This window comes from Anser anser (genome assembly GCF_964211835.1).
Source record: "Anser anser genome assembly, chromosome: 25".
Taxonomy (NCBI): domain Eukaryota; kingdom Metazoa; phylum Chordata; class Aves; order Anseriformes; family Anatidae; genus Anser; species Anser anser.
The window spans coordinates 2,339,453-2,367,322 of record NC_139746.1 but is presented as its reverse complement, the minus strand read 5'-3'; the positions used below and the strand labels follow the sequence as shown (position 1 = coordinate 2,367,322).

The following is a 27,870-nucleotide window of genomic DNA, read 5'->3' as shown; positions in this document are numbered from 1 at the left end:
CCGGTTGTGTTTGCCAGTGATGGATCGACATTTCCAGGGAGGAGCTCGCTTTTGTTCAAACACAAGAGCAGGGCCCTCCCCGGGGCCTGGCAGGCAATGGGGCCACCAACCACGCCGGTCCCTGGGGATGGAGGCCCCGGGGTGCTGCCCGACCACAGCGCCTAGACGCCAAGCACCAGCGCAGCCAGAGCTCCCGTGGAAGCACAGCGAAAAAAGGGTCACACTTAGGGGGGAACAAACCAGGTTTAATGTCTGGAGGGTGAAGGAAGAAACCGAAATGACCCCGGGGGCTGCCCCAGTCCCTGCAGAGACACGTGGGGCTGCAGCGCCCGGCGGGGCCCAAAGTGCAAAGTATAAATGCAGCATTTCGGGTGCTGGTCACAGTCAGAGCAGCTTCTGCCACAGAAACGCGTGTGAGTGCGCCTAGGTGAGGCTGGTATTAAAAAGTGAGCTACAAAAGGCTTTAAAAAGTGACCCCATCCCCAAATAAATAAACCCCCTGACTCGTGCCCAAGCAGCCAGCGTCGTGCCCTGGTGCCCGGCCACGTGTCCTGACACCGGGGAGCCTCGTGCCACCCGGACACCCAAACGCTTTTGGCTGCGCCTGGCACAACGGGGGACATCTCCCCGGGGAGCCACAGTGTGCCCAGGGCTGGGAGAGGGCAGGAGCAAAGCGTCCCCAGGACCCGTTTGCAAGTGACAGGGACCTTTCCTAGCACCTGGACATCGGGAGGCTGGGTGGGAGCAGGGGACAGTCGGGAGGGAATGAGCAGTGGTGTCCTTGTGCCCATCGGTACCTGCCCAGCTGCCGTGTGGGGACGTTCCTCAGGTCCCTCCGCGTCCCGACAGCCGCCCCGGTCCCAGCGGTGACGATGCCAGGAGCCTGGGGCGCCCGTGGCACTCGCTGGGGCAACGCCGTGTCCCACGTCCCTGTGGCAGCGACGGGACCCGCCAGCCGGGGCCGCTACGTGCCCAGGGGCAGGAATGTGATGTTGCCCTCCGTGTCCAGGCACAGCTCCTGGCTGCCCTCGGAGCCTGGCGCTGAGCTGCCACCGTCCTTCGTCAGCGTCCCCTCCAGCGCCCGCCGGTTGTCCACGTCCCCGGGGCACCCACCCTGGGGCAAGTCCGGGTCCCTGGAGCCAGGTGAGAGGTGCTCGGTGTCGGCCGACTCCGAGTCATCCGTGGCCGGCGTCTTGGAGCCACTGTTGTCCTCGTCCAAGGGGCTCTCGGGCCCCTCCGGCTCCGTGTCCGACTCGCCCTCCTCCTCCTCCAGCGTCATCTCGAACTGGAACTTATCGGTGGCGGCGGGGGGCACCCCGGGACCCTCGGGAGGTGGGGAGGGGCTGCGCGGGATCATGCTCTGGTACCACTCCCGGTTGTCCTCCAGCGTGTCCAGGATCTCCTGGGCGTCGGGGTGCACCAGGTCGGCCCAGGTCTCCCACAGCGGGTGGGCGATGAAGTCGATGAAGCCCACCTGCGGGAAGGCAGAGCTCAGCACCCACCGCGCCCCCATGGCCCCCCAAGCCCCGCGCCGTGCCCCCCACCTGGGACTTCTCCACGGAGGCGGTGTGCTTGTCGCACATGGGGCTGATCTCCATCCCCTTCTCCCGCTCGCGGTCGCCCTGGCGGAAGAACTCCTCCATGATGCGGTCGGTCCACTGCCGGTACAGCTCCAGCGGCTTGGTGGGGTTGCTGAGGTCGGCGCAGTGCACCATGTTCTGCAGCACCTGCACGGCCACCGCACCGCTCGCCCAACAGCCCTCGTCCCCCAGGGCCACCGTCACGGGTCCTGGGGCACCTTGTCCTGGGTGCCCCCCCTTGGTGGCGGCCAGCCGGGGTTGGTGGTGGCACCAAAGAGGATGTCCCGGAGCCAGGACCCGATGCCACGGGCTGCAGAAACGTTTCCCTGCCCACGTCCCCGAGCCCACCTGGATGCGGTCGGAGTAGTTATCCAGCAGCAGCACCCCCAGGCTGGTCACCTTCTTGGTCTCCACCATGGTCTTCAGATCCGCCAGCAGGTTCATGTGCTTGGACATGTCTGTGGCCAGCACCTGGGCAGGGCGAGCAGGACACGCGGCTCAGCCTGACCCCACCATGAAGCCCCCCCAGCCCAGCACCCCGGGGCGGTCCGGGCCCCCCGTACCATGTCAATGGCCATTTTGCGGAGCGACTGCCTCTGCTTCTTGCTCAGGTTCTGGAAGATGTCGCAGTTCTCCTCCTGGAGGAGCTTGAAGCCCACGGCCAGGTGGTGGTTCTCCAGCACCGAGGCGTCGTTGTACATCAGCGCCAGCTCCGAGTCTGCGAGATGGCACCGGTCACCCCGGGGGCGGCCTGGGGACACCGGGGACCCCTATGCCCCCCTCGCCCCCTCCCCGCCTCCTGGCTCACTGGTGTTGATGAGGAACTGGTTGGAGACCCCGGGGTGGTCGACGTCGTGGATGGCGCTGGCGAAGATGGCAGCCATGATCTCCAAGTCCGTGAAGACGGCCTGGGAACGGGGGAAAAAGGCGGCACAGACGGGTTACAGCCCCGGTGCAGGTGCTCAGCAACCCGGAGGAACCACGGCTCACCTCCAGCGCCGGCGTGGAGAGGAGGACGTGGGTGGACTGGGCCACGTCGGCGGCGTGGATGTTGTTGTGATAGGCCACGTCGGCGTGGTAGTGGTCCTCCAGCGTCAGCATGTAGGTGATGAAGGTGTCGGCGGGGATGCGGAAGGTCTTCATCAGGTCGCGCTCCTGTGGGGAAGGCGGGAGGTGGCTGGTCCCCGTTTGGGATACGGGCACGGGGACGGGGACGGCCCCCGGGGGGGCTCACCTGGAAGATGCTGTACATGATGACCGTCAGCGGGCGGTTGCCCGAATACTCGGCGACTTTGAAGACGTCCAGACCCCACTTGTTGGTGTCCTCCAGCTCCTGGGAAGGGGGGGGGGGTTCAGAAGGACAAGGGGGGGGTCCGCGGGGACTGGTGCCGGGGACCCCACGATGGGATCGGGACCCCCGCGGCGGGCTCTGGGGCTCACCTTGGCCAGCAGCCCCTCGTGGTCCGTGCGCACCCCGAAGCGAGGGATGCCGGCGGCGGCGAGGCTGGAGCCGTGCGTGAGCTTCCTGACGCCGCTGATCTGCGACATGGGGCGCTTCTTCCGCTCCTTCTCCTTGTCCTTGGGCAGCGCCGAGGGGATCTCCACCTCGTGCTGCTTGTCTGGGGGGGGGGCGGTGAGCAGGGGGGAGCCCGGCCCCCCCCCTTCGTGGATTCCCCCCACCCCCCCGATTGACGTCAGCCGGCACGGATAGCACCGCGATGCCATGGCAACGGGGGGGGCGCACGGGGGGGATGCCGGGAGCTTCCCCCACCCGTCTGCAGCGGGGTCTGGGCCCCCCCCGGGGTCCCCCCGTGCAGGGAGAGCCCTGGGCAGGCCGCCCGCCCTTGCACCGGCACGCACCAGTCTGCACCAGTGTGCACCAAACCGGCATGCACCAGTGTGCACCAGTGTGCACCAGTGTGCACCAGCACGCACAGCCAGCACGAAGGCTGTGACACCCCCATGGAGACACCTGAGAAAGCCCCCCCCGCTCCCCTATATAAATATTTTCATTTTTTTTTGCCCCAAACAAGCCGCCCCAGCTGCCGGCACTGTCCCCACGGACGCCCAGCGCTGCAGGGCACGGCGCCGAGGTGCTGGGCCCCGGGCAGGATTCGTGCCTGGCTCCTCGCAGACCTCGCTGTGTGCTCCCCGAGCTGCGGGGGGGGGGGGCACAGGCAGCCTTGACCCCCCCCCGGGGGATACTCACCCAGGAAGGTGCTGGAGATGTACTCGGAGACCTGGTTCCCCGAGCGGCTGGTCTCCGAGAGGTGCGACAGCTCCCGGTTCAGCATCCGCTTAAACTGCGGGCGGCGGCGGGGGCTCAGCCACAGGTGGGGGCCACACGTCCCCGCCGCCACCACCACCCCCCCCAGGGGGGCTCCGTCCTCACCCCGGGGGGTCTCGTGGGGTGCCCTTACCTTGTTGGAGGCCATCTCGCTGACCGAGTGCCTGGTCTGCAGCGTCTCCAGCTGGTCCAGGCACCAGTCCAGCTCCTCCAGGGTCTCCAGCGAGAGCTTCTGCTGGGCATCCTCTGCCGGGGGCAGCCACCGCGTCGCCGCCGGGCACGGGGACGCACGGGGGGTCCCGACCCCGCCGTCCCCACCCCGGGATGTTCACGTGTCCCCCCTCCCCACGGAGGGCCACGGTGGGTGGCCGGGGCTGGGGACCGGTGCTGAGCAGCATCCCCGCGCGGCTGGGCTCGAGGCGGCCGCATGGTCCCCGGCACACAGCGTGGTGGTGGTGGTGGTGGTGGAGGGGGGGGGGGGGACGGGGACGTCACCTCGAGGTGACGCCCAGCCCGGGGCTCCTGCGGGGCCCCGCTCGCCGCCCGGGGTTTTTATTAATGGAAGGTTTGACGTCAACCGGAGCCTTTCCACCGCCACCGCCACCGCACCAAGGGCGGACGGGCAGCAGGAGCCGCTGAAAACCCGACATGGATCCCAAAGGGCAAAGCCACCGCTCTGCCCCGGGCGCCGGGGACACCGCTGCGCCCCGTGGGTGCCGGCACGCCCCGTCCCCAGGTGCGGGGGCAGCCGGCCGACCCCAAAAGCATCCCTTTGTTTTCGGGGGCACTCACCGGAGAGGCTGGCCTTGCTCGCGGAGGGGAGGCTGCTGCTCGAGGCTCGCCTGCGAAACGCACGGGGCTGAGCGGCCGGGATGCCACGAGCTGTGCCCCCTCCCGCCTCGAGCTGTGCCCCCCCGCCTCGAGCTGTGACCCCCCCCCACCTCGCCCTCCCCACCCCGCACCCCGCTCACTTGGTGCCGGCGCGGTCCTGGAGGTGCATCAGCACCGCGAAGTTGCTGCGGATGGTGCGGAGGCTGGCCAGGACCTAGGGGGGACAGAGTGGGGGCTGGGGCTGGGCTGTAACCCCCCCGTCCCGTACCCCCCCGCGTGCTGGGGACACGGGGACGCGTCCCCTCCTCGCCACGGGGCCGTACCTGGGCGAACGGCGTGACGATCATGTCCTCGCCGTGCCTGCGGGGAGCAAAGGGGCGCGTGAGCTGGGGGGGGGAGAGGGACGGGGGGGGGAACCTGGGGGGGGACAGGGGGGAACTCACAGGTCGCTGGCGATGGAGGAGTTGCGGGACATGGCCTTGGGGGACAGGTCGTAGTCGCTGTCGGAGCGGTAGAGGAAGGACTCGCGGCGCTGGCCGTGGCTGAAGGTGCCCTGCAGCACCAGCCCCGCGCCCGGGCTGGCCTGGGGGTCCAGCGCGCCCCTGCCCGGGAGGCCATTCTCCAGGTCGAAGCTGCGAGGGGACAGGGGACAAGGCTGGAACAGGGCGGGTGGCCCTGGCGGTGTCCCGGGGACCTCATCTGAGAGGCGCTGGGGACACCGCTGCCGTCCCCGTTCACAGCCAGGGCAAGGCTGGGCTGCCGCCTTCGGACGCGGGGACACCGAGGGACACCCTGCGGAGAGCAGCGACCCCCCCCCAAACCCACGGCAAACAGCCGGGCACGTCCCCAGCGGTGCCACCAGCCGAGAACAATGGTCGTCCCCCAGCCCAGCTGCAGACAATGGGAGCTTTGGGACACGGCACCGGGCTTGCCGGGCTCTCTGTGCCCCATCCCAGCTCGGTGGTGACACCGGTCACCGCGCAGCCTGGTCCCTTTGCCCCGGTGCTGAGCGTGGGCACAACGCGGTGCTCGTGGAGCCGCCGGGTGGCACGGCGGGGTCCAGGCGGGTTGTCCCTTGTCACCGGGCTAGGACAGGAGCCCCAGCTCTTGCCACGGGGCTCCTGGCTCCAAAGAGCCCGGGGAGGGCCGGCTCCTGCCCGTCACTCCCCGTGTCCCCGGCGCCACGATCCCCAATCGCCGCGAGTCCTCGAAAGCCTCCGTCAGCCTCTGCTCGGGGAGCCACGTCCCATGGGGGACAGCGTCCCGGCCGGGCACCGAGCCAGGGGACATCGAAGGACAGAAACCACCAAGGAAGCCAAGCTCTGGTCCTTGGGGACGTGCTGGTGGTGGCCTGGTGCCATCCCGTGCAGAGCCACCCCACAGCCGTGCGGACCCTGGGCTCGCAGGGGGGACGGGAGACGTGGGGACAGAGTTGGTGGCCCTGCGGTGTCCCCTCGGCAGCTGCCACCCCGCTGGCCCCGGGGTCATGGGAAAGGCTGCGCACGGGGACGCAGCGAGGGCCACCCAGCGCCTGTCCCCTCCCGGAGCCGCCACCGCCACGGGGACAGGGACGAGCCACCCTGGGGAGAGAGCACGGCCACACGTCCCCGTCCCCGTCGCGCTGCTGGGACCTACCTGATGCAGGAGTGCCTCCGGGACGGGCAGCGGCTCCCCGGCTGCATGCCCCCGGCCCCGCTGCGCCCAGCGCCGCGTCCAGCCCTCCCGCAGCCCCTTGTCCTGCCTCTGCCTCGCGTCCCCGATGGTACCGGGGACACAAAGCCCCATTGTGGCTCCTACAGCCCCGCGCGTGAATTGTGGGTTTGTTCCCCCCCCCCCCCCTCCGGCACGGCGCGGCCACCTCCGACCCCGCTGCCACCCCAGGGGACAGCCCCGACCCCGGGCACGGCGTCACCGGGAGGACGAGGCGGGGGGGGGACACACACGGGGTCCCCACCGGTGGCCGTGCCCCACGCGGGGAACGGGACTGGGGGGCACGGCCAGGACGGCGGCCCCGGGAGGGCTGGTGCCGAATTCAGAAATACTTTCCATGCCGAGCGGTGTCGGGCAGCGGGGGGGGGGCTGGGGGGGCCGCTATAAATAGCTGCTGTTGCCACTGAGGAGGGATCTGCTGATCCCCACGTCGCCCCAGCACCCGCAGGCACCCACGGGCGCCCGCACGGGGGCTGCGTGGCCCTGCTGGGGGTCACTGCCTCCTTCCCCTCTTGCTTTGCTGAAAAAAAAAAGCCCCCCCCCCGCCATTTGGGGCCACAGGGGCAAATGCCGCAGCACAAAGCTCCCCCCGGCCCTGCTGGGTCCCATCGCTGCAACGAGCGCGCCCGTGCTCAGCCGGCATCGCCCCCTGCCCCGCTCAGCCCCATGGGCACGGGGGGGGCTCAGCCCCACGTCCCCCCAGGCACACAGATGAGGGGGACACACGGCAGCAAATTTGGGGGGGGTCCATGCCGACCCCGTCCCCGCATCCCAACGCCTCCTCCCACCCCCCCCCTCCAAGGACCCCCTCGCCGGGGTCCCCCCCCCTTACCAGAGGGGATGCGCCACGGTGAAGCGCCGCTGCAGGCGGATGCTCTGGTTCACCAGGAGCTTCCTGAAGAGCACGGGGGAATTGCGGGGGGACCCGCGGGGGGACCCCGCGGGCGAAGCCCCCGGCGAGGGCAGCATGGCGCCGCTCAGGGCGCTCCGGCGTGCCGGCGGGGGTCCGGCCCCATGGGCGCAGCGGGGGGACGGGGACCCGAGCGGCGGGGAGCTGCTGCCCGCCGGTGAGGAGCAGGAAGCGCGCGGCTGTCCCAGCCCTCGCAGCCCCGGGAAAGTTTCCATCCCCCTCCCGCCCGCGCCTGGGAAATTAAACAACTGTCTGGCTCGGGCGGCCGGCGCACGGAGCGGAGCCCCCCAGTGTCCCGCTTGGCTCCATCAGTCCCGCGTGTGCGCCTGGCTCGCCGGGCACGTGGCCACCCGTTGGCCCCGCGCCCCGGGGCGCCGCGCTGTCCCCGAGGTGGCAGCTGTGCCCAGAAGGGCGAGGATGCTCTGCCCGGACGCCTGCGGAAACGCCGCGCCGAGTGCCGCGCGCCACGGCCACATGGAGAGGCCGCCGAGGGTGGGCACACGGTGAGGACACGCCACGGTGCCACCGAGGGACAGGGCTGAGCCCGGAGCAGCCCGGACAGCTGCAGTGGCCGTGCCGCGGTGCCATCGAGCCACATGGCTCAGCCCCAAGGATCCTGGGCACGTGGAGTGGGCCACCGAGGGATCCTGGTGGAGTGGCCGCCGAGGGACACGGCCGAGCCCCGAGCACCCCAGGCGCACAACGCGGGCATGTCCCCGTGCCCCCGAGGGACACGGCTCAACGCGGACACACCGTGTGGCCGCGCCACGGTGCCACCGAGGGACCCGTCAGAACCAAACCTGCCCTCACCCCCCCCGGTGTCCCCCAGCCCCTCCTGGCTGCCCGGTTTGGGGACACGGTGGGGGACACGGAGCGGGCTGGGACCCACCAGGGAGCCGCAGTCCCGCGTCGCCCCGGGCTGGCCGTGGGAGCCGGGTGCCCGCCAGCCCGACCCCGCGGCCCCGCTGACGCAGCCGGATACCTGCTGTCCCCGGCGGAGGCAAAAATATCCCGTGGCTGGCGGGGACCCAAGCAGGGCCCCCCCGGCACGGCGGCACCCGCGGGAGCCCCGAGGCCGTCGGGTGGGGGTCCCGGCGCTGGGGACCCTCCGCGTTGGAGCACGGGGACATCAGGAGGGTGTTGCGCCATCAGGGCGCAGGGGGTAGCGGGGGACGTCGGGGTGGGGACAGAGCTGTCCCCGCCTGGCAGCCAGGAGCCCGTGGGACAGCCAGGGCTGGGCAGGACCGGCCGCAGGACAGCCAGTCCCTGTCCCCAGGACAGCCAGTCCCTGTCCCCTGTGGGGCCGCGGCTGTCCCCAACAGGGACACGTGTCCGCGCAGGGGGTGGACAGCAGGTGACACAGGAGCCGGGGCGCAGCGTGGCCGGGCTGGAGCCAGGTCCCTTGGCCGGGACAGCCCCGTGCTGTCCCCGCAAAGCCAGGCTGGGACAGGCACGGCGAGAGGGGGCGGGAATGGCCCAAAAATAACCCCGCAGCCGTGCCAAGGAGGGACCGAGGTCACCTCCGGGCAGGGCCTTGCGCTGGGTGGCAGCGGGCTTGGGGACGGGGGATGGGGACGGGGGGGACGGGAATGGGGTCACGGGGATGGGGATGGGGGGACGGGGACAGGAATGGGGGTCACAGGGATGGGGCTGGAGGGACAAGGCTGGGGACGAAGGTGGTGGGGACGGGTGGACAGGAATGGGGTCATGGGGACGGGGGTGAGGGGACAGGAATGGGGACGGGGGGGACAGGGATGGGGATGGGGTCACAGGGATGGGGACAGGGTGGCAGGGACAGAGTTGGCGGGGATGGGGACCGGGTCACAAGGATGGGGACGGGGAGGACAGGGACAGGGATGGGGACGGAGGTGGCGGGGACGGGGACACATCCCCAGGGCTGTGCCCAGCCTCCTGTCCCCACCCCACGCCCCGGGAGGGACGGACCCGCAGCCCCGGTGCCGGCTCCGGTGCCCCGGGGGCCGCTGTCCGCTGCCCGGTGCTGAAACCACCGGCACCGCGACCCCCCCCCGGCCATCCCCGGTCCCCAGTAACCCTCCCATACCCCCCCCCCACCCCCCCGTTACCTCCCCGGCCCCGCTGGGGGCGCGGAGCTGAGGCTCGGCCACCCCCCGGTACCGGAGCCGCCTCCCGCCGCGCCCTTACCGGGGGGGCTCGGCCTCGTCGCCGCTGCTGGGGCCGCTCTCCTCGATGGTGAACACCACGCGGGGGGGGTCGCTTTCCGCCCCCCGGCAGCCCAGCGGCGGCAGCAGCGGGGTCCCGGAGAAACGGCGGCGAACGGCGCCCGACACCGGCCCCGCTCCCGCTCCCGGTCCCGGTCCCGACGGGGCGGCCTCGGCGGCATCGCGGCAGCGCTGCGGGGACACCGGGATGGGGGGGGGGGGGGGAGGTGAGGGGCCCTCCCCCCTCCCCAAAACCGCCGGTACCGGGGGAACTCTCCGTGGTGCTGTGTCCCGGTGCCCGGTTCCCCACCCCCTCCCCATCCGCGGCACCGGGAGCCGCGCGGACCCCAAACTGCAACGGTTGGGGGGGGGCTGGGGGCGTTACCGGATCCCCCCCCACGCCCTCACCGGGCTCCGGTGCACAAAGCGGGGGGGGCACACGGAGCCCCCGGGACACCCCCGCCGCCTCCCCCCCCCCCCCCCCCCCCCGGAATCCCGCTGGAAAATCCCCCGGAGCCGGTGCGTAATTACGCAGGGGCGAATAATAATTAACCGCCCATTACGGGGCTAATTAACTCCCGCCGAGCGCCGCCAGCCCGGTTATTGCCGCCCCGGGGGCCAGGCGCTGGGGCTCTCCCAGCGGGGGGGGCCACATCTCAACCCACCCCCCCCCCCAAAAAAAAACCCCGTGCCGGTGCCCCCCTCCCCGTGCCCGGTACCGGCCCCGGTCTCACCTCCGCGCTCAGGAAGGGCAGCGCCGTCCGGCTCCGTCGCATGGTCCCTTTGGGGGGGGGGGGGGGGAGCTGAGCCTGGGGGGGGGGCTCCGGCAGCACCGGGACGCCCCGGTGGGGTGGGGGGGGAAGCGGCCGGGCCCCCCCCGCCCCCCCCCAGGGCCGCTCACATTTTGCGTGGTGCCCGTGATTGATGGGGCTCAGCCTCAGCGCCTCGGGTTTCAGCCCCCCCCCTCCCGCGCCCCCCCCCGGTCCCTGGCTGCCCCCCAGCTCCGGTGTCCCCGGGGAGGGAGCACGGGGCCACCCGCGGGGACAAAGGCCTGAGGCTACGGGGGTGGCCGCAGCCCCCCCAGCTTGGAGCATCCGCTGGGCCGCGACCCCCCCCCCCGGCACCGTGTTAATGATCAGCGCCCCCCCCCCCGGCACCCACCACCCCCAGAAGCTCCTCCATGGGTGCCACCTGCACCCCCCCCCCTTTATCCCTTTCCCAGGGCTGTGCCCCCACCCTGCCCAGCCCCATTTTGGGGGTGCTGCCCCCTCCCCTATTGCAGGGTCCGTGTGTCCCCCCCCTCCCCAAACCCCGTGCCCCCCCCCCCCCCCGCAGCCCCTTACCGGAGCGTGCCACGGCCCCCGCCGAGTGCAGCGGAGCAGAAGGAAGGCGGCGTGCGTGCCTGGCCGCTCGCTCCCTCCCTCCCATCCCACCCCCTCCGGGGGGGCTGCGCGGCCCCCAGCACCCTGAGCTCCCCCACCCCATGCCCCCCCGGCCCGGGACCTCCAGCCCAGCCTGGCACAAGGGACCCCTGAAACTCTCGGGGCTTCCCCCCCCCCCCACCCGCCCCTTGGGATTTGGCACCCGTGGGGTGCAGAGCGCAGCGCAGACGGGAAAGCAGAGTCAAGGCAGCAGCTTCTTTATTCGTCAGCGTGGGGTCATCTGGGGGGGTGCTGGGCGAAGGGGAAGCCCTCCGACACCTTGCTCTGGGGAGGAGAAAGAGTGGGGTGAGCGCCCGCAGCCCCCCGTGCCCCCCCCCCCCGCAAGCCCCCCACACACCATGGGCACCTCGTCCAGCCGCTGGAAGCCGGGGGTCCCGCAGCGGCACAGCCGCACCAGCAGCAGCGCCGTGGCCCCCACCAGCACCGCGACGAAGAGGCAGATGATGACGACCAGGCCGGGGTTGGGTTTGGTGGGGGGCTGCGCTGTGGGGGCGAAACGGGCACCCCGTTACCCCCTGGCACGCAGCCCTGATGGGTCACCCTGCACCCAGCTCCCCCCTGTCACCTCCCCCCAGTGGGGACCAGCGCGGGACCTTCCCACCCACCGTGGCCCGAAAACACCATGGAGAAAGGGGAATGGGGAGAGATTTGGGGCAGCCCTAAGGGGTCAGAGGGCTCTGGGCACCCCTCCAGGGACCTGCACCTCGCAGCCCCCCTGCAAGCGCAGCCCCCAAGCCATGGGAGCTCCGGGGTGGGGACAGGGACACCTGGTGGCACCCGGTGGCTCAGGGCTCCCTTGGTGCACCGGAGCGCATCCAGTCCCCGTGGTGCACGGCGTGGGAGGGCACAACACCCAGCGCACGGTGCAGACCCCCCCCCATCCCACCCTGCCTGCACCGGGGGGCTTCCCCCTCACCTGAGGGGCCAGCCCCAAGGCTGGTGCCGATGACGGGTGCTGTGCTGGGGCCGGGGGCTGGTGCTGTGCTGGGGCCGGGGGCCGAGGCGTTGCTGGGGCCGGGGGCTGGCGCTGTGCTGGGAGCAGGGCTCACGGTGGGCGCAGCAGGAGAGCTGGGAGCAGGAACGGGCTCGGAGGGCCCCGACGAGGACGGGCTTGGTGCTGGGGTCGAGCTGGGCAGGGACGTGTTCGTGTCGGCCCCCGTGGTCGTGGTGGGTGGCACCGACGTGGCTGGAGCTGGGGTCGTTGTCGGCAAGCCCGGTGTCACGGTCGGAGGAGTGGATGCTGCTGCTTCTTCTGGGCTCCTGGGTAGGGAGGAAGCCGGGGCCGGGCTGGGTGGCGACGTGTGTGCTGTCGTGTTCCCTTTGCTGAGCGGAGCAGACGTGTCCGGGTGCAACGTCCCCAGCCAGGTTGTCCCCACGCTGGTCGACGCAGAGGAGCCGGCTGAGGACGCGTTGTTTCCCCCCATGGTGACAGCCGCGGGTGAGCTGGCCCCGGACCGTGACACTGTCATTCCCGAGGTGTGCGGTGCTGGGCTGGTGTTAATTGTGGCAGGCTCAATCCCTACGGCGTGGAGGAGAGAGCTGGGCAGCAGGGACGCCGCAGGGCTCGGGGGGGAGCAGGCAGGGCTTGGGGGGGATAGCGGCGCTCGCCCCAGCTCATTCTCCAGGTGGGTTTATCAGGCACAGAGGAGCACAAAACGAGGGTTTAATTAATATCTGATCCCCAAAATCCAGGCCTGGGTAGGGCTGGAGCCTCTGAAGGCATCGCATCACGGGCTTGGTGGCGTTGGGGACGAGCAGAGCAGGGCCGCGGTGGCCGCAGCAGGGACACGGCAGCACGGGACGGGACGTGCCAGCCCAGCCCTTGTGCCACATTTTCAGGGCAGGGCAGTGCCAGCAGCTCCCTTGTCCACCCCACTGCTGTTTGCACAAGGGGAGGAGTGGGGCCAGCGCAGCCCAGCCCCAGCGGACAGAGCTGGCCCCCAGGTGTGACCCCACCAAGGGGTCCCCAAAGCCCCCCGGGACGGGCCGTTCCCAGGCCACGCAGCGGGGGTTTTGCTGTCCCCTGGAAAAGGGACACACACGAGGACACGGGGATGTCACGCAGCGTGGACGTGGGTGCCGGCCACGTGTCCTGGGTGGGGGCTCGGCCCCCGAAGCCCCCCACCAGCCGTGCCGAGGCACCCGTGTCCCCGCACACACCGGCCAGCCCAGCGGGTTTGGCAGCACTGGGGCCGCATCCTGCCCCCGGTAGGGTTGGACCTTGCCCCGCTGCGAGCCCCGGGACTGGGCTGAGCGGGGCAGAGCCCCCCCGGTACCCTTCAAATCGGGGGGACACCCGCAGCCCACCCGCACCCTCCCCACACCCCCTGCCCACGAACCCCGCACGGTGCCCCCGCCGCACGCAGCCCACCCGCTGCACCGCGCCCCCCCCCGCGCCCCCCAGCCCCCCCCGTCCCGGTGTCCCGGGGGTTCCCCATCACCCGGTGCCCCCGGGATGCCCAATCCCACCCGGTGCCGGCGCCCGGTGCCCCGGTACCTGCAGCCAGCAGGGCAGCGGCGCAGCAGAGCAGCAGGCGGAGCTCGCCCCGGGCCATGCCGCCGCTGCTGCCGCCGCCCCGGGCCCCGCCGCCGGTTCCCGGTTCCCGGTTCCCGGTTCCCGGTTCCCCCTCCGCCGCCTCCCGCCGCCGCCTTTATCCGCCCCGGGGCGGGGGGACGGCGGCGCCCCCTGCCGGTCCCGGGCCGCCCCGCAGCACCGGGTCCGTCCCCCCCCCCCCCCCCCGCCGCCTCCCCGTGCCTCAGTTTCCCCAACTCGGGGTCCCGCAGCCTTGGGCGGACACGGAGCGGCGGGACACGGGGAGGGGACACGGGGCAGGGGGACACGGGCAGGGGGGTGGGGGGACACGGGGACAGGGGAGAATGGGGGCTTGGGGACAGGACTGGGGGACATGGGGATGGGGGGACTTGGGGACATGAGGGTGCAGGGCGTGGGGACACAGGAGCATGGGGACCTGGGGACACGAGGATGTGGGACATGGGGACAGGGGAGCATGGGGACCTGGGGACATGGGGACAGGGGCATGGGGTTGCGGGGACTTGGGGACCAGCAGTGTGGGGACGTGGGGACACAGCGACACGAGGATGTGGGACCTGGGGACACAGGAGGATGGGGATGTGGGGACACGGGGACACGAGGATGTGGGACCTGGGGACACGGGAGCATGGGGATATGAGGACACAGGGGCATGGGGCTGTGGGGATATGGGGACCAGCAATGTGGGGACATGCAGACAGGGAGATCTGGGGACACAGGGACTCGTGGACATGAGGACGTGGGAACACGGGGACATGAAGCACAGGGACGGGGGTATGTATGGACATGGGAGACCCCGTACCCGCTGCAGGAGGCGGCCGTGGCGCCGCGCAGGCTCTGCCGTGGTGCCAGGCGGACGCCCCGTGCCGGAGCAGCACGTCTGGGGCACGGCACGGCCGGGACGGGGCCGCTTCCTCCCGGCAAACTGCAGCCAGCAGCCTCGGCACCACGGGTCCCCCGGGGAGGCCGCGCTCCCCACGGCACAGCCACAGCGTGCCGGGCCCTGCCCCGACCCCCTGGGGACTGGGATGTTCTCGTATTGGCACGGCACGGCTCGGAACAGGTCCCCACCTCCTGCCGGGGCTCCAGCAGCTTGGCGCTTGTCCCCAAATGGTCCCGGGAGAGCTGCCGTCACCTCCCGGTGAAGGGCTGCGCCCCAAAAAGCCAGCTGGGGAAACTGAGGCACGGTCACGGCCCCTGGGGGTGCTCCCAGCCCTGCACAGGGGGGTCAGGGGCCGGATCCTGCCCTGGGAAGGGGGAAAATTACACCGGGACAAGCGGGGCTGGGGACATATTGCTGTGGGACGGGTGCTGGGGCCAGGCCAGGGCTCGCAGGTTGGGGACGGGGCGGAGGAGGAGGAGGAGGAGCAGGAAGCGAAGGCTGGCGGCGGCGGGGAGGTGGCTCGCCCCAGGAGAGGAACGGGGCGGGGGGGGGATTTGGGAGGGGGGGAATCGGGGCCCCAGGACGCTGCCAAAAAGGATCCTGGTGCTGGGACAAGTGGCAGAGGGCCGAGAGCTGGCACGGCCTCAGCCAGGTGTGGGCACGGAGAGCTACGGGGGCAGGAGCCGCCGCTCAGCCCCTGCTCCGTCCCGATGGGGGGTTCGGGGGGGGGGATGGGGTGATCCCAGCACAGAGCCCCCCCAAAACCTCCCCTACCCGCTGGGGCCAGCTCGTCACCCACCCCAGGCTGTGTGGGGGAACCAAGAGGACAACCCCAGCAGAACAGCGTGGGGGGGTTAGCGACCCCCCAGGGGTCTGCAGGACAGAGCCACAAGTAGCTGTGTCCCCCCCCCACCTCATGAACCCCCCCCCAACATCCACCCGCACCCCCAGGAGCCCCCTCCAACACCCAAGACCCCCCTGCCAAACCCACAACAAACCCAGCCCCCCCCCCAAGCCTCCGGGACCCCCCTGCCTGCCCCGGAGGAGCCCCCAAAGCCCTCAAACCCCCCCTAAGGGGACCCCCAAGGCCTTCAAAACCCCCCAAGGGGACCCCCAAGGCCCCCCTTCTCCCCCCTCCAAGCCCCAATCCCCCCTCCATAAGCACCCCCAGACCCCCCCCAACCCCCCTCCCAATCTTCCCCCACCCCAGGACCCCAGCGCCCCCCCACCCCCTCCCCAGCCCCATTTCCCCCGTTTTTCCCCCCTTTTTCCCCCAGCACAGCCCCACATCTTCCCCCCGCCCCAAGATGGCAGCCGGCCGCGCCGCTTCCTGCCCGCGCCGCAGGCCCTGCCGTTCCGCCCCCGCCTCCCTCCCGGTGCCCCCTCTCCACCACCACCCCCAGAACCCCCAAAATCCCCATTTTTCCCCCCCCCCCAATAACCCTTCCCCGGTCCCCCGAGGCGAAGCAGACAGCGAGAAGCAGCTCCGGCGCCGAGCTTTACTGGGGCCTCACTGGAATGTGGCGGACGCGGGGCCCGCGGCGGGGCCGAGGCCTCACGGGGCAACCGGGGGCCCCGCTCTCAGTCCTCGCCCCGGTACCGATCCGAGGCCCCCCCTCAGTTCTCTCGGGTTTTGTTTTTCTTTTTTGTTTTTTTTTTTAAAAGAAAACGGGGCACCCCCCGGAGCCCCTCAGTCCGTGCGGGGACTCCTCAGTCCATCGGTCCCCTCAGTCCATGGCGGGGCGGCCCCCCCCCCAGGTTCTCCCCGGCTTCTCCCCTCAGTCCGCGGGGGTCCCGGTGGGGTCCTTGGGGTGTCCCCGGTGTCCGTGCCCGTGCCGCACCGGGCTCAGTAGGCCGGCACCTGGTGCTGGTGCTGCGGCAGGAGCTGGCAGCCGCTGTTGACGTGGCTGAGCACCTTCTGCTTGAGCTGTGCCACCTGCTCGCGGAGCAGGCTGGCGGTCGAGGCCAGCTCCGTGTTCTGGCTCTTGAGGCTCTTCACCTTCTCCTCCAGGCGCGAGATGCGCTCCAGCTTCCTCTTGCGGCACTTGGAGGCGGCGATGCGGTTCCGCAGCCGCTTCCGCTCCGCCTTGATGCGCTCCTGCGTGTCCATGTCGATGGGCGACAGCGGCGGGCTCTCGCCGAAGCTCGGCACCTCGGGCACGATCTGCGGCTCGTCCTTCAGCGGCGGCGGAGGCGGCAGCCGGGGCGGCGGGGCGGCGAACGGGCCGGGCTCGGCGGCGTAGCTGACGGCCGGGTAGCTGCTGAGGTTGGCGTACACCGGGGGCTCCGGGGCCAGGCCGGCGGCGGGCAGCTCGCCGGCTCCTCCGCCGCCACCGCCGCTCCCGCCGCCGCCCGCCGCCACCACCGCCGCCGCTCCCCCGGCGGATCCGGTGCCGCCGCCGCCGCCCAGCTGGTTCTGCTTGTGCAAGTCCTCCAGCGCCTTGACGAAGCCCTCGGCGAACTCCTGCTCCTCGGAGGCGGCCGCCTTGGGGTAGAGGAACTGCCCGCTGGTCGGCGTGGTGGTCACCAGCCCGTTGGACTGGATGATGAGCCGCTCCAGCTCGGGAGACGCCAGCTTCAGCAGCCCCAGCTCGGCCGAGCCCAGCAGCCCGGCGGCGGCCGCCGCTTCGCCTCCCGCCGTGCTCGCCGCCGCCGCCGCCGCCGTTGCTCCCGGTGCTTTCAGCGCCGCCGCCACCTGCTCGGGCAGCGCCAGGCCGAGCGCGTCCTTCTTCATCATGCTGCCGCCGGGGAAGGGCAGGAGGAGCCCGCTGCTGCCGGAGGACGGGGCGAAGCCGCTGCCGAGGCCGCTCAACACATCATCATGGTAGAAGGGTGTTTCCATCCTCCTCCCCCGCCCGGCTGCGGGGGAACGGGGCGGGGGGGGTGGGGAAGGGGGGAAAAAAAAAAAAAAGTGGGGGGGGGTGGGGGGGTGGCGGGGGGGTCGCGGATCGATGCTCGGGGTGAGGGAGGGGGAAGGGAGGGCGGGGGAGGCGCCGGTGGCACCGGCCGCGGCCCCGCTCCTCCGCGCGCGCACACACGCGTCTGCCGCCGCCGCGGCCCCCGCGCCGCTTTATATACGCGGCGCCGCCGCGGTGACCTCACCGCGCCGCGCCCTCATTGGCTGCAGATGACGTCCTCGCCCGCCGACATTTGCATGCGGGAGGCGGGGCTGCCTTCCCCCCCACCCCCCCATTCCTTCCCCCTTCCTTTCCCGCCCCGGGGAGGCGGAGCCACGCCCACTCCTGGCCCCCGCCGTTGCCGCGGCGACCGGCGGGAACACGGCACAACAGCGCGAGGGCCCCTGGGATGACGTCATGGCGGGGCGCGCGGCGGCGGCGGCGGGGGTGGGGGGGGGGAAGAGCGGGGCGGGTCACGTGGGCCGCGCGCGCGCCCCGCCGGGATTCCCGGGCACAAAGGGAGGGGGCGGGGCCGGTGCCCGGTGCTCGCCCCGCCCCCCCCCACCCCTCCACCGGGCACCGAGCCCGGCCCGGTGCCCCCCCGTTCCGCCCCCTCCAGCACCCTCCGTACCCCCCCCATACACCGTGGGCGTCCCGGTGGTACCGGGCGGCGGAAAGGCCCCGCGCCCAAAGCACGCACACACACACACACCGGGCCCGGTGTCCGGTAACCCCCCCCCCCACCTTCCCCGGTTCCGCACTGAGGCGGCGGGGAAGGGGTTAAGCGGCGGCGGCCCCGCGCGTCACGGCCCGGCCGGGCCCGCGGGCGGCTGAGGGGGCGGATCGGCGTCAGCAGTGACGTCACCGAGCCGCGGGGGGGGGGGAGGAACGGGGAGGGGGGGGGAATTAACGGGGGGGAGGGCGGGGAGGCGGCGGGGACCCCCCCGCTGGTGGCGGCGGGGCCACCACCAAGCCCCGGTGCCCCCCGCCTCATGTGGTCCCCCCGTTCTTTATGTGCCTCCCCCCCCAATTAGCCCCCCCCGGTAATTAACCCCCCCTTCAGTAATTAAACTCCCCCCCCGGTAATTAACCCCCAACCACCCCCTGCCCCAACCGGGACGAGGCCGCCCCGGTGGTGCCCGAGGCCTCGGGGCCAGGCCGGGCCCCGGCCGCGTTTCCGCCGCCAACCCCGTCATTACCGGGGCGCGGCCGGCCCGGCCCGGCAGGTTCGGCCTTACCGGGACCGGCCCTGCCGAACCGGGCACGGGGCCGCCACGGCCGCCCCGCACCCACGGGGCACCGACACACACCGGGCCCCCACACCGACCCCAAACCCACCGGGTCCCGTCACCCACGGGGCCCTGACATGCACCGGGCCCCCACACCGACCCCAAACCCACCGGGCCCCGGCCTTGTCCCGGTCCCAAGCCCTAAATTCTCCTCACGGGTCTTTAACGGGGGTCCCCCGGCCACCGAGCTTTGGTGGCAGTGCCACCGGTGCCGTCCCCGTCCCCAGAGCAGGCCCCACACGCCGCCGTCCCCAAAGCAGGCCCCAAGCGCTGCCGTCCCCACACGCCACCTCCGTGTCCTCACGCCTCCCCTCACCCCGACCCCATTTTCCCTACGATCTTCCCCAAATCCGTTATGGTTTCTACGCCAGCACCGGAGGGCTGCCAAGCACGGTGCCACCTCGTCACCGGCCCGGTGACAACGCATCGGGGACGGCCACCCACGGGGGGTGCCCCTGCCCCTCTCGCCCCATGGGGCTGAGCCCCAAAACGGGGGCACTGGGGGCTCGGGGTGCCGGGATCTGCCCCGGGGAAGCCGCCCCTGAGTCACCCCCGCGGGGACGGCGCGAGGAACCGAGCCGGGACACCGAGAACCCGCCGGCCCTAAAAAAAAAAATACACAAAACTGGGTCCCCGTTGGGACCGCGCCGCCCCCAGGGGCTCGGAACAATCGAAAACAAGAGAAAAAAAAAATATTAAAAAAAAAAAAAAAAAGAAGCGCGTTTAAAAAGGAAAAAGCGAGGAGGAGGAGGAGGAGGGCTTGACGTGTATTTTTAGTCGCTTAGCGCAGCCCTGAAGTATTTCGGCAGCCACTCCCTCCGGCTGCTCTGTGACTATTCCTGCGCTGCCTCCCCGGCCCCGCGCACCGGGGCTGAGTCACGGCCCCGCACGCCTGCGCCCCGCCGAAAACGGGGAAGGGGAAATTCGGGGAGCGGGATGGGGCTGCAGGAGGGCTGCGGGGTGGCCGCCGGCCCAGCAGGAGCCCCAGACCTTTTTCCCTTCCCCTGCCGTTGCTTTTATCTCGTCCCCGGTTTATTTTTCGCCCCCCCTCCGCTGCGGGGCAGGATCGGAGCTCTGGGGTTTGTTCGTCGTGGGGCAGCCTCAGACGGGGCTTTTTTTTGGGGCAGGAAAGGGGTTTCGAGGGGTTTGCCTGAAGCCGCAGGGGAGCTCTGTGCTGACGGAAGGGCGGGATGCTGCTCTCCAAAGGGCTCCCTCTCTGACCCAACCCAAAATATCCCCACGGAGGTGGGAAAAGGCAGCGGGGAGCAAGGAGGGAAGGCGGCCGAGGCCTACGGGGGCGATTAAAGGCGAGCACAACTTCACGAGCTCCAGGGCCAGGGCTTCGGCAGGAGATAAGGAGCACTCGGAGGGCTCTACCCTGAGCCCGAGCCAAGGGTCCCATTGTTCTGGCGGGCTTTATCTGGCCCCACCAGACCTCAAATCCAGACGGCCCCGCGCTCGTTTCCTTTTTCACCGGGGCAGCCGCAACGCTGCGGGCTTGCTGTGGCTGGAGGCAGAGGCTAGAAAGGGAGGGAGCGGGTTGGGAAGGGAAAGTCTGACGCAGGGCCCGGCCTCCGCTCAAATGCCACACGGGGGTTTGCTCCGAGAGCGAGTTTCCAGGAGGGAGGACACGCGTGCCCTGCTCCCACCGCCCGGGGTTCGCCGCTTGGCAGGAGCCCGGGACGCGGATCCAGCGCTGACGCACACGCCTCGCCGGGGAGAGGCAGCCGGGGAGCACGCGGCTGGTAAAAAGCAACGTTTTAGCCCAATTCCTCGGGTATTTATTTACACGAGGGCCGGAGCGAGGGTTAGCAAGGAGCTGGGGGAATCGCCCGCGGGGCCGAGCGCTGTCGCAGACACGGAGGGAGGCGTTTTCTACAGGTCGGCGATTTATTCCTACTCACCACTTCGCACAGGTTTTATAAACGTTTTAAAAAAATAAGTATATATAAAAGCAGGTTCTTTACTCGTTTTCTCTTCCTGGCAGTGGTGATGGCAGAGAGTAGGCTTCAACGGGGAAAGCGGTTGTAGAAAACAAAAAAGGAAAATCACAAAACCAAGAAAACGTTCAGAGTGAGTTACAATATCTTCTGCTTTTACCCTAAAATTAAACAAATTTCATTCACCAGGGAGTTCAGGCAAGGCCTAAAGCCTCTTTCTCCCCCCCGTGCCCCCCCCCCCCAGGCTTTCAATTCAGATCAGGCAGAATATTTTGGGGCGCATTTTGCTCGTGGGACCCTGCACCCTGTGGGTTGGAAGACTCGGAGCAACCTGACCGAGGGAGACGCGGGAACCTCTTAACCTACAGGAGGGGCACTGCGCGCTCCGCTCCCCGTCCCCGAGGAGAGAGGTCTGGCCAGTTACTGGAAAATGAAGTGACAACACCGGGGCGAAGTCAGTCCCCACGCAGCACGAGGAATCGGCTCGACAGACGCTGCTGGAACTCAAAAATCAGACTTCAGGATTTCGTGTCACAGGCTCAAGGGAGAGAAGTGTGTGTGGGGGGAAAGAAATCACCAGCTCGACTGCTTTTCAAGAAAACAAACCAAGCGAGGAAGGGGCACACCAGCCTTCCACGAGAAAACACAGAAAAGCCTTTCCTTTAAAGGAAATCTCTAATCTGGAGTCAAATTAGAAAGAGGCTAATTGGGAAACCCTCACTCATCACAGAGCTCTCGGGGAAACAACCCTTAAAGGGCAACGCAACGTTCACCCCGGGTTCTCCTTTTGGAGAGAGCCAGAAGTGACCAGCCACAAACAGAGGACAAGGAGATGGCTTAAAAGTCTGTTTTGTTACAAGTAACAACAAACAAACCTTTAAGACTGCTCACGTAAAGACACAATATCCTCAAGTTCAGTGTTTTCAAACCAAAAGGCCTGCAGCTGTTACAAATGCAACAAGTTTCCAAAGCTTCAAGTATAAAAAAAGAAAAAAAAAAACAAACGTAACACAAACAATCCGGAAAGCGTTTGCCTTAGTTCTTACACCACTACACGCGATATTCTGTTAAATTAAACCTGGTGACCCTGAAAAATTAAATAGTGCTTCCACTCCCAGGAGAGGGCTGAAGTTAGGTCCCTAACCGTGAATTATTATTATTTTTTTTTGGACGTTTCCAATTACAGACTTGCTGACTAGAAAGGGAATAACCCCACTTGACCAGGTTAAATCGCGAGGGGCTTCCAAACTGCGTGATCGGGGCACGGATCGACTGACGGAGGAGCAGAGACAGAACACTTTTGAACGCACGGCAATCCTGAGGTGTGATCAAACCAAAGAGCGTCGCGGCACCGTCCCTGGCCGGGGCGCAGCCAGCCTCTCACTGCTTTGCTGACTGCCTGCCCGGCTTTTTTTCCTGCTGGCCTCTTCCGCTGCCTGGTATTCCTCGGCCACGGCCACCAAACACACCTGTGGGACAAAAAGGAAGAGCAGAGAGACAACAGCTTCATCGTAAGCCAGTAACGACTCCCACAGCTTTAAAACTCTTTCTGTTCTCCCAGATACGTGCGTATTTTCTTGTCTTTGCAGCAGCAGAGATGGGATCCGTGGGCTTCTCCCTTGCCAGTCCCAGACCCTGTACTCATCAGGAGCACAAACTCACCCCCCCTCGCCAGCCAGCTCAGCGATACTTCTCTTCTTTACCACGCCCTCTGGCTAGCTGCGCTAGCATCGTAAATTTACCTCTTTTATCAACTTTTTTGTTTTTTAAATAATCTTTTTACCATCACGAAGTTCACCTCTTTTTGAAAAACCCAACCAAGGAAGAGAGACGAGGTTTTAAATCAAGCCACCCATCAGCAGGGGATCGGCAGATCATAGCGCGGCCCCCCGAGAGCTGCAAATCCAAACCCAGAGCAACGAAGAGGGAGTCTCGGCTTGAAGGCTGCTCGGGTACAGAACAGAAAGGATTCATCCCGCTCCGTCACCTCCTTGCTCTGGGGGAGGCCATCCACCGGTCCGCAGAGGGAACCGGACGCGCGGCAGCGCCACAGGCACAGCAGTGCCCAGGAGGCTGCGCCGAGACCCGCGCCAAGCGCCCTGGGAGCCGACAGCTCTGCCCAGCTTTGTCCGGGGAGCTGCGAACAGCCCCCCCAGCCCCTCCTTCCCAGCTCAAATTGGCTCCGAGCGATCCGACTGTGGCTCCGCGCGGCGATCATCGGGTTTATTTCGGCCCGCGAGCGACGAAGGGGCTGTGGAGCTGCCCCGCCAGCGACCTCCGCGCAAAAGCTGGAGCCCGAAGGAGGCTCGGTGCAGGCAGCGGGCAGAAGAACTTGCTCCAGAGCCCTCCGCTCTGCTTGCTCAGCCGAGACATGTCTGAACCAGAGGGGGAAAATCGCTTCTAACCCCGCAGTCCTTTGGAAGCGGCTGGAGGCCTGCGAGCATCCCGAAAAGCTGAGCAAAGAGCGCAGCGCTCCTGAACTTGGCAAGGCGAGGAGCGAGAGACGCAGGATTACCAGTGTCAGAAACAATAATCCTTTCAACTGCGCGCACAATTATAGCTTTACTTCTGCCTGCTGGCCTCCCAGCAAAATTGTCCTGCCTTTTTTTTTTTTTTCTTTCCTTCATGTCTCGGTAATGAGAGCCAAACCTTTTAGCTAATTAGCAAATGCCGAAGCTTCCCTTTAAAATATTCCATCAGCGAATTTAAGCTGCACATCAAAACAGCGGGGAACTCCACCTCAAACACGGCTGGGCTCTGCTCTCCACAAGGTGGATATTTCCACAGCACGGGCAGCAGAGAAAATACTTCAGCTAAAATGTTTATCCAAACTAACCCCATCCAAAAAAGCTGTTGTGCCAAGCGCTTTGGACAACGAAAAGGGAAGGAGGAAAAATAAAAAGGCCCCTTCAGATTTGTAAAGGTCACTTCTGCGTGCTCGGAGCTTTTGGGAGGCGGCAGAGATCGCAGGGTTTTTCCTCCAGAAGTCCCTGCGAGCCGGAGACGCGAGCGCTTGGCGCGTCCCGGCGTGGCGTGATGGCCCCAGGTACCTCCCAGCCGTCCTGCCGGGATTCCTCGCATAGCCCAAACGCAGACAGCTCGTTAAGGGCGCTCCGCAGAGACCTGGCCCTTCGGCGTCTCGGTCCCCAGGGCTCCTTTTACAACCCAGGTTCCCTGTTTTGTTCCGGCAAGTCAGCCCACGCGGGGTTTAGGCTCCTACCGCGGGCTGATCCCGCAGCGAGGAACCCCGGGGCTGAGCGAGGCGACCGCAGGGCAAGTGGCAGAGACGTGGCAGGAGGCGTGAGCTGGATGGTGCTGGGAGGACAGGGTGACAGATCCCCGAGCTGGGGCGCTGGGAGATAACCCAGCCGTGTGAAGCGGGGCAGGGAAGGAGGAGCTGTTGGCGTGACCTATTTCTGCCTAAGCGGCAACCTCCCCTGTTATCAGAGACATGAATTGTTCACGTGGAGCAGGAGGAACACAAACCCGCAGCTCTATACATAAAAAAAAAACACAATAACAACCAAAAACCCCACAAATCAACAGGTCAGAAGAACCAAAGTCCCATTATACCGGGAGAAGAGACGTTTTTTAGCAGCGATGGTCAGAGCCGTGTCCGTTTCCCAACGGACCGGCCTCGTTTCCCCTCTCAGCTTCGCTAAGCTGGCCCCACCAAACTTCTGGTGTCTGCCGCGTCCTGCAGCTAGCCAGGAGGGGCACAGACAGTCAAATTCGGAGACTCTCTTAATTAAGCTCCTGCCCAACCCAGTAACGAGGAAGGCACAGCCCTGGCACGTCTCCTCTCTGCTCGCTGGCAGAGGCGAGGCGCTCGCTCGACGAGACCTCACAGGGGAGCGGCTCCGGCTTCCCGCAGACAAACAGCTCCGGGTCGAGAGCCGAGAAGCCGCAGCCCTCCCGTGCCCGGGAGGCGAAACGGGAGAGGCAGGGATCCCGATCGCCCCTCCGCAAGCCGAAAAGGGAACGGGATCGTTACCTCGTCCGGCGCCGCCAACCCCACGGCCCTTCTGCTGCTTCTGCTGCTGCATCCCGCCGCGGCCTCTGCCCTTGGACACCACCTCTTCCTTCACCATGTCGATTATTTCGTCGGGGATGCGGAGGTATTTGATCGTGCTGCCCCGGATGTAGCACTCCGGCATCCTCCAGAACTTGTCGCCGTCCTGTCAGGGAGCGAGGCGTTAGGCCGAGAAGGAGGCCGGGTGCTTTTTGCGTTACATTTTGGCATTTGAATATTTCCGTATCGCTTCCGAGGAGCGTGACGGCTCCGCCAATCTTTTCTGAGCCGTGATCAGCCACAGAATTGGGTTCCCCTCTCCATAACACGCAGCCCTAAGGAGGTGGCAGGGCACAGAGGGCGTTCAGCCATGAACCAAAGGCGTTTCGATTCCAGCCCTGCCCGTAACACCCACAGAAAACGAAAGGAGAAGAGGGAAGGGAATTGAAAGCGGGCCCGGGGAGGGGAATGTGCTAAGTCACACACAACTGCTGCAAGCAACCAACTCGGGCGGCGCGGGGCAGGTCCAGCAGAGGAAGATTTCTTCTGCAGAAGCCCCAGCTGGGAGTCACCTCGCTATTTCGCTTCTCTGGGGCGGGGAGCGAGCAGCCAGGCAGCAGCCAGAGCCAGCTGGGCGTGGGGCGGGTGCCCACCAGATGCACAGGAACCGTGGCTGTGGAAAATAAGGAGCTTACGGATGACATTAAAAATAAATAAAAAAAAAAGTCAAAAAGAAAAAAAAAAAGGCTCCGGGAGCCAAGTCACTGAGCAGCCGTGTTTTGCTCCGGGCGGTTTCAGGACTTTCCTAGGACGCAGCCCACCAGGAGCTCCCCGCTCGCGTGTCAGGCGCAGCTGCGGGGACGGGGAGCGAGCGCCGGGGCCGAACAACAGCGCCGCTGCCCGTGATGTAACCGGGAGGAGGGACGAGGCCTCATGAGGCCAGCTCTGCCCCGCCACGGGGCCCGGCTGCACGCAGGAGAGCTCAAACCTGGCTCTCCTCGAGCGGCTCACACGGACAACGCGTCCCGGAGGAGCGCGCCGCCCCAGGAACGCCTCGTTTCACCTCCCTCGGGATCAAACCGTCCCCCACGGCTCCAGAGTTATTTGGGGCAACCCCCGCGTGTGCGGGCAAGCCCTCGGCGTGCAAGGCAAGGCGGAGAGGAACGAGGCGGAGAGGAACAAACGGCCTCCTCCAGCCAGGCACCCGGCGAACCCCACCCTGCCTCGGATCTGCCGGGTTGCGCCTTGGCTCCCGACGCGGGAAGGGATCGAGCCAGGTCCCGGCTTCCTCGTTCCGGCCTCCGCGGGTAAACAACCGCCCGGTGGGCTGGGGCGGCCGCCAGGCACCGCTCCCAGGCACCGCTCCGTGCCATCTAGCGGCCGGTCCCCACCGCTGCCACCGGCACTGCCCTGGAAGTGCCTCCCACGGGGCTTCGAGCAGGGGTTTGGAGGAGTTTTGGGGGTGGGGGAGAGCCGCAGGGTCCTCAGGAGGGTTAAAGGATGAGGAATTGCTCTTCCGCAGGAGAGCACAAAGCCACACAAAGCTGCTCTTCCAGGAGGCAGCAGAAGAGGACAAAATTGCGTGGTCTTTAAGCACCGATAAGGCTCTGTCACCCCCTCCTGCAAAACCCCGAGAGAAACGCCTTCCTATTTACCCTGCCATAAGTCCAGGGGAACCCACAGATTCCTAAAAGTTCCTACCTTACATGGAAGGTCCCCCCTCAAACCTTTCCTCGGCCGTATTTACTTACGAACGCATCTCCAAGCCCCAGCAGGACCGGTCAACGGCTTCCTGCTGCGGACACAGCGGGCACCGAAGGTTTGCAGAGAGATTTTCTGCACAACCAGGGCTTCCCTGCCTGTTCCTCCCCCAAAACCTCCGCAGCTCGGAGGCAGGGGGAGCGCAGCCAGCGCCGACATCCACCCTGCAGCCGCTTCCCACAGCGCGCAGCCGGGCGCGGGCCGGCAGGGACAAGACCAGGCACTTCTGGCTGAGGTCAAAGCCCGGCGGAGATCCCAATCTGCCGGAGCACCCCTGGCCACGGGCAAAAGTACCAGACGGCGCCCACCGCGGGTAAACAACTGCCCGCTCCCGGTTTCTTTTTGATGTGGGGAGCTACGGGGCGAGAGGCAAGCGGGTTACTAAGAGGCAGCGCTCGGAGCAGAGCGCGCAGACGGAGCCTCGGCGCTTTGAGGATCCGCCTGGGCACCAGGGGCTCCTCACCGGGGGGGTCTGCACGTTACAGGACGGCCCCCCCGCCCCCGACCCCCGTTTTTAGGCGTGTGTTCACTTACCTTATGCTCGTTATTTTGTCCTACTTACCGATAACTGCATTCAGTTCACGCTTCAGGCCAAATCCACGCTCCCAGAGGAGCCAAAACCCAACCGAGCCCCAGCCGGGGCAGCCCAGAAATGGAGCCGGGGCTCAGCCCCCACCCCGTACTGCCCCCCCCCCCCCCCGGGCTCCCCGTGAACACCAGGGCCGGGTCTTACCCGGGAGGTGCAGATGACCTCGCGCAGGTTGATGTTCATCCAGTTGTCGCAGCTCACCAGGTGCCCGTTGTACGTCTCGCCATTCTTCAGCTCCACCAGCTGAAATCACAGGGCGGTCACCGGGAGGGGGGTGGGAACCGGGCCGGGCATCACCGGGCCCGGGGCGGTAACGGGAGCGGGGCCGGGCCGCTACTCACCATGGGGTGGTTCTGAGCCGTCTTCAGCAGGGACAGGGGCAGCTGCGAGGGGGAGAAACGAGAGGAGAGGCCTCAGGCACCGCCGGGACACCGGAACCGGGGCCGGGACACCGGAACCGGGGCCGTGGGACCGGGAGGGCGATGCCGGTACCGGGGCCGTGGTTCCGGGGCACCGACCAGGCCCCGGTTTCCCCCCCCGCCCCTCACCATCGTGCCGGAGCCACCGCCGCGCCGGCCGCCGCCGCTCAAACCGCCCCCGGCCCCGCGCGGAGCCAATCAGCGCGCGGCACGGCCCCGGCGGGACCAATCAGCGCGCGGCGCGGCCCCCGCGGAACCAATCCGCGCGCTGCCGTAAAGCAGCGCGGCGGCTCCCTCCGCGCTTTCACGACGGTGTCGTGAATGCGAAAGCGGCGGCGGCGCCCCCGAGCGGCGGGGCGGGGCCCGTTCCGTTTGGGGCGGGAGGGGGCGAACCGGGAGGCCCGGGGGCACCGAGCTGAGGCGGCCCCGGCGGCGGAAAAGGCGTTGAGGGGGCGCGCCGCGCGGCGGGGCCGCGCGCTCTGTGCCCACACGGGGCCGCTCTAGCCGGCTGGGCGGAGCGAACTCTATGGCTGCGGGGGGCCGCTCTAGCCGGCTAGGCGGAGCGAACTCTATGGCCGCGGGGGGCCGC

At 68.1% G+C, this 27,870-nt stretch overlaps 4 protein-coding genes across 15 annotated transcripts; all 4 read right to left on the bottom strand.

The window, feature by feature from the left end:
• Nucleotides 1-224: 224 nt before the first annotated feature.
• On the bottom strand, nucleotides 225-10,308 carry PDE4C (phosphodiesterase 4C). 8 transcript variants are annotated; one of them, XM_083811205.1, is made up of 16 exons: nucleotides 10,233-10,308; nucleotides 9,482-9,690; nucleotides 5,142-5,330; nucleotides 5,022-5,058; nucleotides 4,839-4,912; nucleotides 4,660-4,709; nucleotides 4,001-4,113; nucleotides 3,790-3,883; nucleotides 3,021-3,199; nucleotides 2,815-2,913; nucleotides 2,571-2,735; nucleotides 2,389-2,488; nucleotides 2,144-2,298; nucleotides 1,929-2,051; nucleotides 1,545-1,727; nucleotides 225-1,474 (listed from the first exon to the last, which is right to left on the bottom strand). In XM_083811205.1, the coding sequence occupies exons 1-16, from the start codon at nucleotides 10,272-10,274 to the stop codon at nucleotides 965-967; spliced, it is 2,322 nt and encodes a 773-aa protein (XP_083667331.1). In that variant the 5' UTR covers nucleotides 10,275-10,308; the 3' UTR covers nucleotides 225-964. The 8 variants fall into 8 exon arrangements, with proteins under 8 accessions (XP_083667331.1, XP_083667327.1, XP_083667328.1 ...); XM_083811201.1 differs by having other exon boundaries at nucleotides 3,790-4,113; nucleotides 10,233-10,293; XM_083811202.1 differs by lacking the exon at nucleotides 10,233-10,308 and having other exon boundaries at nucleotides 9,482-9,929.
• Nucleotides 10,309-11,121: 813 nt separating this feature from the next.
• Nucleotides 11,122-13,612, bottom strand: CIST1 (colon, intestine and stomach enriched 1). Of its 4 annotated transcripts, none has more exons than XM_083810713.1 (4): nucleotides 13,438-13,612; nucleotides 11,857-12,459; nucleotides 11,278-11,423; nucleotides 11,122-11,204 (listed from the first exon to the last, which is right to left on the bottom strand). In XM_083810713.1, exons 1-4 carry the CDS (start codon nucleotides 13,493-13,495, stop codon nucleotides 11,157-11,159), a joined length of 855 nt encoding a protein of 284 aa, XP_083666839.1. In that variant the 5' UTR covers nucleotides 13,496-13,612; the 3' UTR covers nucleotides 11,122-11,156. The 4 variants fall into 4 exon arrangements, with proteins under 4 accessions (XP_083666839.1, XP_083666840.1, XP_083666837.1 ...); XM_083810714.1 differs by having other exon boundaries at nucleotides 11,287-11,423; XM_083810711.1 differs by having other exon boundaries at nucleotides 11,857-12,559; nucleotides 13,438-13,574.
• Nucleotides 13,613-15,859: 2,247 nt separating this feature from the next.
• On the bottom strand, nucleotides 15,860-17,449 carry JUND (JunD proto-oncogene, AP-1 transcription factor subunit). The gene has a single exon (XM_083811233.1). The coding sequence runs from the start codon at nucleotides 17,214-17,216 to the stop codon at nucleotides 16,221-16,223; it is 996 nt and encodes a 331-aa protein (XP_083667359.1). The 5' UTR covers nucleotides 17,217-17,449; the 3' UTR covers nucleotides 15,860-16,220.
• A 2,982-nt stretch (nucleotides 17,450-20,431) lies between these two features.
• LSM4 (LSM4 homolog, U6 small nuclear RNA and mRNA degradation associated) lies at nucleotides 20,432-27,786 on the bottom strand. Of its 2 annotated transcripts, XM_083811246.1 has the most exons (5): nucleotides 27,411-27,786; nucleotides 27,204-27,245; nucleotides 27,007-27,105; nucleotides 24,495-24,678; nucleotides 20,432-21,969 (listed from the first exon to the last, which is right to left on the bottom strand). In XM_083811246.1, the coding sequence occupies exons 1-5, from the start codon at nucleotides 27,411-27,413 to the stop codon at nucleotides 21,881-21,883; spliced, it is 417 nt and encodes a 138-aa protein (XP_083667372.1). In that variant the 5' UTR covers nucleotides 27,414-27,786; the 3' UTR covers nucleotides 20,432-21,880. The 2 variants fall into 2 exon arrangements, with proteins under 2 accessions (XP_083667372.1, XP_083667373.1); XM_083811247.1 differs by lacking the exons at nucleotides 27,007-27,105; nucleotides 27,204-27,245; nucleotides 27,411-27,786 and adding an exon at nucleotides 25,085-25,570.
• Nucleotides 27,787-27,870: the final 84 nt, after the last annotated feature.

Bases quoted from the DNA above. Each gene is read 5' to 3' on its own strand.
- JUND (XM_083811233.1), bottom strand. From the start codon at position 17,216: ATGGAAACACCCTTCTACCATGATGATGTGTTGAGCGGCCTCGGCAGC.
- PDE4C (XM_083811199.1), bottom strand. From the start codon at position 9,819: ATGGGGAGGGGGTGGGGAACCGGGCACCGGGACACAGCACCACGGAGA. The intron at 4,710-4,838 runs GTGAGCGGGGTG...TGCGTTTCGCAG, and splicing joins CAGGACCGCGCCGGCACCAA to GCGAGCCTCGAGCAGCAGCC. The intron at 2,736-2,814 runs GTGAGCCCCCCC...CCTTCCCCACAG, and splicing joins TCATGTACAGCATCTTCCAG to GAGCGCGACCTGATGAAGAC.
- LSM4 (XM_083811246.1), bottom strand. The intron at 27,106-27,203 runs GTGAGTAGCGGC...CTGTGATTTCAG, and splicing joins CGGCTCAGAACCACCCCATG to CTGGTGGAGCTGAAGAATGG. The intron at 21,970-24,494 runs GTAACGATCCCG...TTTGTCCCACAG, and splicing joins GGTTGGCGGCGCCGGACGAG to GTGTGTTTGGTGGCCGTGGC.
- CIST1 (XM_083810713.1), bottom strand. From the start codon at position 13,495: ATGGCCCGGGGCGAGCTCCGCCTGCTGCTCTGCTGCGCCGCTGCCCTG. The intron at 11,424-11,856 runs GTGAGGGGGAAG...TCGCCCCCACAG, and splicing joins CCTTGGGGCTGGCCCCTCAG to CGCAGCCCCCCACCAAACCC. The intron at 11,205-11,277 runs GTGTGTGGGGGG...TCTCCTCCCCAG, and splicing joins GGCTGGACGAGGTGCCCATG to AGCAAGGTGTCGGAGGGCTT.